The 9,522-nt window shown below is 54.3% G+C and overlaps 1 protein-coding gene across 1 annotated transcript; it reads right to left on the bottom strand.

The window, feature by feature from the left end:
- Positions 1-1,830: 1,830 nt before the first annotated feature.
- Positions 1,831-8,536, bottom strand: LOC128048411 (keratin, type II microfibrillar, component 5). Its single transcript, XM_052640792.1, has 9 exons — positions 8,117-8,536; positions 6,179-6,387; positions 5,548-5,608; positions 5,308-5,403; positions 4,504-4,668; positions 4,116-4,241; positions 3,504-3,724; positions 2,747-2,778; positions 1,831-2,024 (listed from the first exon to the last, which is right to left on the bottom strand). The coding sequence occupies exons 1-9, from the start codon at positions 8,534-8,536 to the stop codon at positions 1,831-1,833; spliced, it is 1,524 nt and encodes a 507-aa protein (XP_052496752.1).
- Positions 8,537-9,522: the final 986 nt, after the last annotated feature.

Genomic DNA, 9,522 nt, shown 5'->3' with positions numbered 1-9,522 from the left:
GTGTGTGTGTGTATGAAGCAGGAGGGAAGGTGGGCAGAGGGAGCACTGGGCAAAGGCAAATAGGAAGAAGGGTGTGGAGTAGCCAATATGTCCGGGTGGGATGGTCCCTGGAGGCCTCAGAGAGCAGACTCTCCACGAAGTAGAGCCTGCATCTGAGAAATTGAGCATCCGGGTGGAGGGGTTGTACAGGACTGAGGAGCAAGTGTGGGAAGATGAGCTGGAGGAGACTGCGTCCGGCCTAAGGAGCACACGCATATGCTGGGAAATTGTTTGAGCCAGGTGGTAGGGGATAAGAGCCACGAGTTTGGGATTCCGGCTGCTGGGGCGGGGGGGGGGGGGGGGGGCTGTGTGTGAGGAATGGGGAGAAAGTGGTCATGTGGGGATCTGGAGCTGTGGTCCAGGACTGAGGGGTCTGAGCTGGAATCAAGCTATGGAAGTGGAGAGGAAGAGGCAGAACCACTGGGGGGCTGGGGCTGGAAAGGACTGGTCAGCTAGAGACGGAGCAAGTGGGAGTTGAGTGTCAGACATGTTGGAGAGTTGGACGTAATGGGAATTCCTAATAATGTGCTTTCCCAACCTTGAGAAATTTCACAGAAATAGCACTTGGAAAAACAGCATATGTTACGAAAATGTGTTATGATTTTTCTTCACGCTTCTCTTAGAATAATAGCCTTGTTACAAACCCCAAAGCCAGACCCAGAAGGGAGTATGACTGGGATCATGAAAGCATGGACTTTGGAACACCAGGCCGGCGTCAGGTATGAACACTGCCTAAGCACTTGCTGACTGTTCCTGAGACTTTCCTAGAAGGGAATGGCCTGGGGTAAGAACAAGATCTGGACTATGTCAGGGTAGTGTCTTGGGGAAGAAAGATCAAAGAAAGTTTTGTAATCTGCCACTAGAAATAAAAGCTGGACTCAGAGTGGACTCTGCCCCTCAGTCCAACAGAGGCTGCAGGTCCCCTGACCCATTGCACCAGATTTTGTGTTCTGTCTTCATTCTTGTTGCTCACTCCCGGGCCATTAGGGCAACAGTCAGAGACATTGCCATTCACAAGATCACATGTCTTTGCATCGCAGCAGCATTTATTGAAACAGATTGAGACAACCCAGAAGGCACGGCACCCACAGACAGTCATAATAAGAGGGAGACCCAGAAAGTGGCCTCCCCTTCTCCCGCCCACCTGCTCTGTGGAGCAACCATGGCGTTTTCTTTGAAATCTGTTAAGGTGTATTGAATAGCAAGACCTGTCCAAAGTCAAAAGAATTCCCCTCACAATAGGCCTCTCAACTGGGAGGTCACAGGAGGAGTTTGGCTGGAACAGGTGAACCCAGAAGAAGGCAATCAGTTAGAGAGACAAGCAAAACACAAACTCAAATGACCAAGGGGCAATTCCTGCAGGGAACTTCCCAGCCAGGACAAGGGACCTGCTGGAGTGCAGGCGGCTTCCTCTGATTCTAAGGTTGAGGGAGACCTGACTGGATGGTTAGGCTTATTCCTTGTGCCAGAGGAAGGCTGAGTTTTCATGATGCCCAGCTGCCCTGGGTGATTGGTAGCGTCCCAGAGAGCTTGGTGAATAACACAAATTGGCCACGGGAATTTAGCAGTCAAATCGGAGTTGAGTGAAAGGGCTGGGAATGACTCTTTCTAACTGAAGCCTGTTGGAGAACCAGGAAAACAACTCCCTAAAAGGAGAAGGTGGCGCGGGGAGCGGCGGAGGGTCCTTCCCTTGTAGGAACACATGGATGATTATGGAAGCAAGCACACAATTTTTTTTTTTCCATTCACACACCCTTCCATGCTGGGGGGATGCAGGCGGGGCCTCTGACTCTACGCAAAACGGACAGACCGGCTGCTCCCGCAGCTGAAGCTGGAGGCGCGGGGCTGACAGGGGACGCAGGAGTCGGGCGCCAGCACCGTGATGCTGCCCCCGGTGGCCACAGGGCCCGAGGCGATCTGGCGGCCTGCGGTGCTGCTATATGTGAGGCCCCCACAGGCGACTCCACCGCGGGAGCTGCTGACACCTGTGGGAAGAGAGGGCACAGGGAGGGCTGACTGGACCGCAGTGATGTCACCAACCCCAGGACAGGCCCAAAGGGCTTCTGCGTGCATGAGCTTCCTCCTCCCCGATGAGTTTAGTGGTTCATACTCAGACCCTGTTCTCAGCACCTCAGCCTTCTCGGGCCCCAGGCGAGAAGGAAGCGAGGACCCCCAGACTCAGTGGCAAAGCTGAAGTGAAGTGAAGTCGCTCAGTCGTGTCCGACTCTTTGTGACCCCATGGGCTCTAGCCTGCCAGGCTCCTCTGTCCATGGGATTTTCCAGGCAAGGGTACTGGAGTGGGTTGTCATTTCCTTCTCCAGGGGATCTTCCCAACCCAGGGATCGAACCGGGGTCTCCCACACTGGAGGCAGATGCTTTGCCATCTGAGCCACCAGGGCAACCCAGTGGCAAAGCTGCTGCACCCTCATTTCCCGGGCATGCAGTTCACACATCCACCAGTGGAGGGCCCCCACTAAGCTCCCTTTGCTTGGTGCCTCAAGGGAGAAGTGGTGGTGGGGGGTGGGAGGTTGGGGGTGGGGGGTGGTGGTGGCGGCGGCGCGGGGCATAGCCGGGGAGGAAGCAGGGGGCATGAAAGGTTCCCCCTCCCAGGTCTGGAACTTTCCAGGTCCAGTAGGTTAGGCTGTCCGGCTCAAATCTGCCCATCAATAGAGCCAGTTTTCTAGGGGGGTTTCAAGCAGGTACTTACAGACATTCACAGAGCCCACTCCTTCGCACAGCCTACGGGAAAGAAAAGTCTGTTTAATTCCAAGCACTGAGCTGGATTCCTTGAGGCAGCTTCCTAGAAACTTAGGCACAGAGAAGGCCCTGCTGTGTACAGATCCAATTCCCCAGAGGCAGGAAGTGCTCCCTTGAGTTTGCCTTAAATGCTCACGCTCCTTTAACTATTCACTGACCAGAGACAAGGCCTTCTGCTTTTCAGCAGAGGTGAGTGAAGCTATGAAATCTACGTGCTGCTTCCAATAGGAATGACTTGGCCCACCCTGGATAGTGCCAGTCAGGCTCACAGAAAGCATGTGAAAGGGCCTGGCACCAATGAAGAGCTACAGCATAGACTGCATCAACCTTATAATGCCCTGTTCTAGGGCAGGCCAAGCGGCAGCCTCCCGTAGGAAGCTACTGGAAGAGAGTGGATTTCAGAGCCACAAGTCTTGAATGAGGGTCCTGGCTCTTCTGCTTATTAACTGTGTGGCCCCGAGAAGGTCACTGAGTGCTGGGCCTTATTTCCTTATCTTTGGATGGGAAAAATGATACCTGGATTGGGAGGATTAAAATGAGCACGGAGCACAGGCCTAATAAAGCATTCAGAAGTTATTATTACTACTGAAGCCTGAGCTGTGCTAGCAGTGGGCAAAGATGCAGTTCCCACTTGGGTTCAGGGAAGTTCACCTGCAGAGGACCAGGGCCGCCTCCTTCTAGACTCCCAAGGTTTTCCTCAGACTCACCTCTGCTCCTCGCCCTCCAGCAGGCGCCTGTAGGTGGCGATCTCGATGTCCAGGCCCAACTTGGAGTTCATCACCTCCTGGTACTCCTTGAGCAGGCAGGCCATGTCCTGCTTGGCCTTCTGCAGGGCCTCCTCCAACCCAGCCAGCTTGCTGCGGGCATCGTTAAGGGCTGCCTCGCCCTGCTGCTCAGCCTCAGCCACTGCGGCCTCCAGCTTGGTCCGCTGTGGGGAAGAAGATGTGAGGATGGGAAGGTGCAGCTAGGCTCATCTGAGCCAAGGGAGCTGGGGCAAGGATCCCAGAGAAAAGTTAGGTTAACCTCCTATGAGCAGGTAGTTAATGGGACCGTGAACACAAGGGAGGTGATGGACACTTTTCATCATTTCTTCTTAATGGTGCTGCAGAGTGGCCAGAAGCGGGGCATCAGTGACCTGGCTCATCTCAGCTCCTGTGCTGTGTGACGTGCCAGGGCCCCAGCCTCCTCTCTGGGCCCCTGCTTCCTCATGGGCACAGTCTGAGGCCTGATTAGGGCTAGACCTTTGCTCTTCCACAGGCAAAGGGCCTGGTGCTACAGTTTTCCTGTGCTGGCTATTCAAGCCCTCCCAGAACCCATACCTGGCACTTGGCATTTTCAATCTCAGCTGTCAGCCTCTGGATAACGCGGTTCAGCTCGTTGATCTCCTCCTTGGTGCGGCGTAGGGTCTCCCCATGCCGGATAACTGTGGCCTTCATCTCCTCACACTGGGAGGAAGCAGAGAGGCTCCTGAGGCTCAGGATGGGACATCTCATCCATTCAGGACAGCTTGGATAATTGTGCAGGTTGCACAGTGTTCAGCCTGTGCAACCATACATGGCCACCTTGCCCTGACACCCAAATTGAGATCTGTCTCTTTCTCGCCATCCCTAAAGATCAAAGTCCCCAGACAGAAGAAGCCTTTTCTAGTACACACTTCATATCCTTTCCAGTGCCATGTCTAGGAGGCAGGTGTTCTGGACCACTCACCTTGCTGCGGTACCAGGACTCAGCCTCAGCCCGGCTGCGACTGGCAATGTCATCGTACTGAGCCTTGATCTCGGCGACGACACAGTCCATGTTCAGGTCCCGGCTGTTGTCCATCTTCACGATGACCGAGGTGTCTGAGATGTGGGCATTGAGGATCTGGATCTCCTGGGGGTTGCCAAAAGCCAATGCATGTGGTTCTGGTGTCTGGTCTGGGTCACATGCTCTACGCCTGGGGGCTGTCCACTCCCTGGAGGAGAGTGACTCCCACTCGCCTTCATTCACACACAGGTACCTCATCAGTGAGGCTGGAAGGGGCTCTAGAGGTCAGCTGGGGACAGCCTGTGACTTAACAAATAGGGAAACGGAATCCCAGTGTGTGAAAAAGGCCTGACTCAAAGTCATTCAGCAGGGAAGCTGGGGTATGAATGCCAGGACTAGTGATCTGTCCAGGAATTAAGACCCCTCTCTCACTGGAAACCCACCTTACCCACCCCCTGCTCTCTCCTCCCTACGTATGCACTTTCATAGCCATGTAGAGACCTACATGCACGCAGACCAGCCACAGGCACACACAGTGCAACACACAGAGACCACAGCACAGAAAGCCCAAGCACACACGTGCTTCACGGGCCTCGGTGCTCATGTGCGCGTGTCTGTGACAGCCTCACAATATGCCCATTTGCATGTGTGTGCGTGTTCCTTACATGCTCTCACCCCTCAGGGGGTGAATGTGCACACAGCCTCTGCTCTGGGTCCCTACACCTTCCCTCCTCGCTTCCAGGCTGGTTGGCAGGGGCCCCTCACCTCATCATAGAGGCGCTTCAGGAAATTAGACTCCTCCACCAGCGCCTCCACGTTGGCCTCCAGGTCTGACTTTCGCAGGTAGGCACAGTCCACATCCTGGTGGCGGGGTGGAGAGGAGGGGGGCGAGCGTGTGGGAGGAGGCCCCAGGAAGGTGCTCTGGGTGGGTGTGGCGACCCATCCCACTGGAGGTTGTGTGCACAGAGGTGTCGCTCCCTCCCTCCTGGAGCCCAGTCCCTTTACCTTCTTTAGAACCACGAACTCATTCTCTGCTGTGGCCCTCAAAGCCACTTCCTCTTCATACCTGGGTGTGAGAGAGACAGAGCCTGGAGCTGAGGAGTCAGGGTTTGGCAGCCATCCTGGGCAAGCTCTTCTGGGGGTCATTTGGGGTGAACTCTGCAAACGTCATCCCATTCTCTCCCCACTCTATTTTGTGCATTGTTTGTGGGCTAGCCCTGCCCCAGCCTGGCTTATTCCTCCTGAGTCCTGCTGCCTCTGGGATGAGATCAGAGAATGCACGCTCCATGCCCAAGTTTGCAATCATCTTTCCACCCTAGATCCAAAGAGAGCTGGTGCCACGGGCAGAGAGGATATGGAGCCCAGGTCAGGAAGGGGAGCAGGAGAAGCAAGAAAGCCGTGGAACCCCACGGGGCTTCCTTACTCCTCTGAAACCATCTCTAAGACCCATGGGCCTCCAAGGAGTTGAGCTGGAGCCAAAGAATCTGAAGAAACCTAGGCTCCTACTGCCCATCCTCTTGGGTAGCGGGCAGCCCCTCTTGGCAGACAGGCAGGAATCTTAATGAAACTGCTTCAAGAGGGTTGTGGGCAGAGCCTTCCCCCTTAACCCTGTTGTCCCAGCTGGTGCCACACTCACTTCTTCTTGTAGCCCTCCAGCACCTCCTGCACGTGGTTGAGCTCTGAGGCCAGCCTCCCGCTGTCGGCCTCCACATGCTCAGCCTCCCGCCTCAGCGTCTCGATGTAGCCATTGAACAGGGGCTCCAGGTTGCTCTCGCAGCAGCGCTGGTTCTGGTAGAATTGCCACTTGGTCTCCAGTAGTTTGTTCTGCTGCTCCAGGAAGCGCACCTGCCATCCAGAGTGGGAGAAAGAGACTCAGGAGGAGCCCCGGGAGGTGTCTGGTTCCCCAGAGCTCTTTCTTCCCCTGCCCTGGTGCCTGCTGAACAGCCGGCGCCAGGTGGGGGTTGAGCCGTGGAATCCCTGTGACTCAGGGGGCCTTGCTCCCAGCCCCCAGGGAGGCACTGTGGGTGGAAGTGCCCCGGGCTGGAAGCCAAAGGTCAGATTCACATCCCAGGTCTGCCACTGTAACAGTAGCTTTCTCACCTCTGGGTGCTTGGTTTTCTCATTCCAAAACAGAGATGATAATAGTACCTTCATTAAAGTTGTAAAGATTGAACAAGTTGCTACATGTAAACTGCTTAGAAGAGTTTCTGACACACAGGTAGTGCTCAACCAATTTAACTATGACTTTAATTACAAGTTATTCATTTATTCATGTATGCAACAAACATTTATTGAATATTTACTGTGTGGTCCCAGGGCTTGTGCTAAGATACACACACACACACACACACACACACACACACACACACACACATCTTAATCTATGACTGTACCTACCAATCAATTTTATTCAATTCTCACAACCCTATGGGGGGAGATCTTATTTCCCCTATAGTACAGGAGAGGAAAAGGAGACCCCAAGGTATGAAATGACTAACTTATAGTCTCATAATTAGTCAGGAGTCAGGATCCTACGTTCCTTGAGTCTCCTTCACCTGCCTGTCACTACGATCTATCTAGTTCAGTTCAGTTGCTCAGTTATGAGAACCCTATGAATAGTCTGTCTAAGCAGCTTCCTAAGCTCTCAGCTTCAATTTGTTATTTAAAAAATAGAGATGATAATGTCTACTCCAGTGAGTCATTTAAAGGATTAACTGAGATCACTAAAGAAAGTGATAGTAAGAAGGTCCCCCTTACTGTCCCGTCACCCCGGGTCCCAGACCTGAGTCTGGTCCTATCTCGTCTGCTGGAGTAAGGCCCCGTGGACAGAGGAGGAGCCCACACGAAGGGAGGTGCAGCAGTGACCTTTCTGGGAGGCAGAGGGCAGCTGGGGATTTCCCACCCTCTGCACCAGTGGGTCTCTTCTTGCCAGTCTAGTGGCCTCCCCTCCTCCATTCCCAGCTCTGCACCCATTAAGCAGCCTGGCAAGCCTGGTTGGTTGCCTATCACATCTCCTCGCCCAGTACTGTCCTTGGAAGAATCTAACAGCTAACATTTATCATCTACTTTCTATGTGCCAGCACTGATTGCACAGGAGCCCAGTTAATCTGCAAAGCAAACATATGAAGCTGGTTCTATTAAGGGGACAAGCAACAGGCCTGAGGATTCACACTGCGAGCAGAGGCGGGGAGGTGGGGAGGTGGCAGGACTCTGAGCAGAGCTCCACCTGCTTCCCAAGCTGCCCCACCACAGGCCTTCTTTTCTCCCCACTGCCCCTCTGCTCTTCCAGCACCCAGTGCCCAGTGTTTTGCGGCAGCTCGGATATTCCCATGTTGTCTTGTCTCTGGAAGCGCAAACCCTTTACAGCACAGACTCAATTTCTAGACCATGCTGGGCTGCGGATATAGATACACTTTGCTGGAATTACACGAGAAAAATAAATCCTTCTGCGAAGATTGGCCTGCATTTCTCTGCGGTGGCTGGCAGCTGTACGCTGGCTCCCCTAAAGACTGGGACCTTCCCGAGGGGAAGGCAGGGCCGGGGCCATCTCTGGACCATCCCAGGCCTCACTGACCTTGTCGATGAAGGCAGCGAACCTGCTGTTGAGGTTCTTGATCTGCTCCTTCTCCTCGTGCTTCACGCACTGCGCATTGGGGTCGATCTCCAGGTTGAGGGGCGTGAGGAGGCTCTCATTGACTGACACGGTGGTGATGCAGGGAGGGCTGAGGCCGCCCACGCCGCCGGAGCGGTACCCGAAGCTGCGGCCGCAGGACCCGGCACGGAAGCCGCTCACCGCTATGCGGGGCCCACAGGAGCCCAGGGCCGAGACGCTGCGGCTGCCGAAGCCCGTCAGTCCCCGGTAGCAGGACACCCCTCGGTAAGGGGCGGCAGAGATGCAGCAGCGGCTGCCTGTTTTGGGGGCCACAGCCGAGCAGGAGCTGAAGGTCCTGGTGACGGAGTATCCTGGACTGATCCTGTAGGAACGGCACGACATGGTGTGGGTCTGAGTGGATGGAGGTTTGAGCAAGAGAGTGTTGAGGGTGGCGGGTGCGCTACGTAGGATGCTTCTGGACCCACTGATCCTCCTCGGTCCTTTTATTGGTGGGGAGAGCTGGGGTTGGCTACATGAAAGAAGTGGAAAGTCATTTTATGTTGTTTATTGGCTTGGGGAGTTTGCCAACAACTCTCCAAGGACTCGTCTTAAAGGTGAGCTCAGCAGTGACTCCCGGCTTCCGTAAAAGTATTGAAGATGTTATTACGGACACTGTGCGTTTGCACTTTTCATCTTCAAAGCTCGTTTACATACATTAGGGTAATTAATTTTCCCGCAGTCTCCTTGTGAGATGGCCTCAACCCACACCTGGAGACGGGTTTGAACACAACAGTCTGGAGTGGCTGAGTGTGGGGTAAGGACTGGGGCCACCATCTCCAGGAAGAAGTTCTAGGGCTCCAGGTTGGAGGAGACCACCAGAGGTCATCGCCTCTGTCCTAGGGCTCCATACAGGATACGTTCTTGGGTATATCGTTGTGTTTCAGGGGCAGATAGATCAAGAGAGCCCTCACCCACTCAGGCAGCATGGCTTGGAGGTGGTTCAGGTCCAGAGAAGCCTTTTTGATCATGCTGCCTGAAAGGCAGAAGGTTGAGCCCATGGTCTTCTAGAACCTTCTGGATTCCAGCCTGAAAGGTTCTGTTCCAGGGCCTTCATTTCTCACCTACAAAACTACAAACCACTTAACTCTCAGTGGCCACAATAATGACCTCTTGTGGATAATGGGAAGCCTCCCTTTAGACACTTTCTCCCACTTGACTGAAAGGATGGGAAAACCCAGTTCGAGGGAGCCCTGATGCTTCAAACTTGCTCTGGACACTATCTCTTGGCTCTTTAAGAAGAAACAGGTCCTGTGAGTCCCAGTTCCTTCCAAGACCACCAGCCAGGGGAGGGGCTCAGCCTGTTTGCCAGCCCTGGAATTGTCACTCCT

This window comes from Budorcas taxicolor, chromosome 5 (genome assembly GCF_023091745.1).
Source record: "Budorcas taxicolor isolate Tak-1 chromosome 5, Takin1.1, whole genome shotgun sequence".
Taxonomy (NCBI): domain Eukaryota; kingdom Metazoa; phylum Chordata; class Mammalia; order Artiodactyla; family Bovidae; genus Budorcas; species Budorcas taxicolor.
Note: the sequence above shows the minus strand (reverse complement) of the source record. Positions and strands in the feature narration are given on the sequence as shown.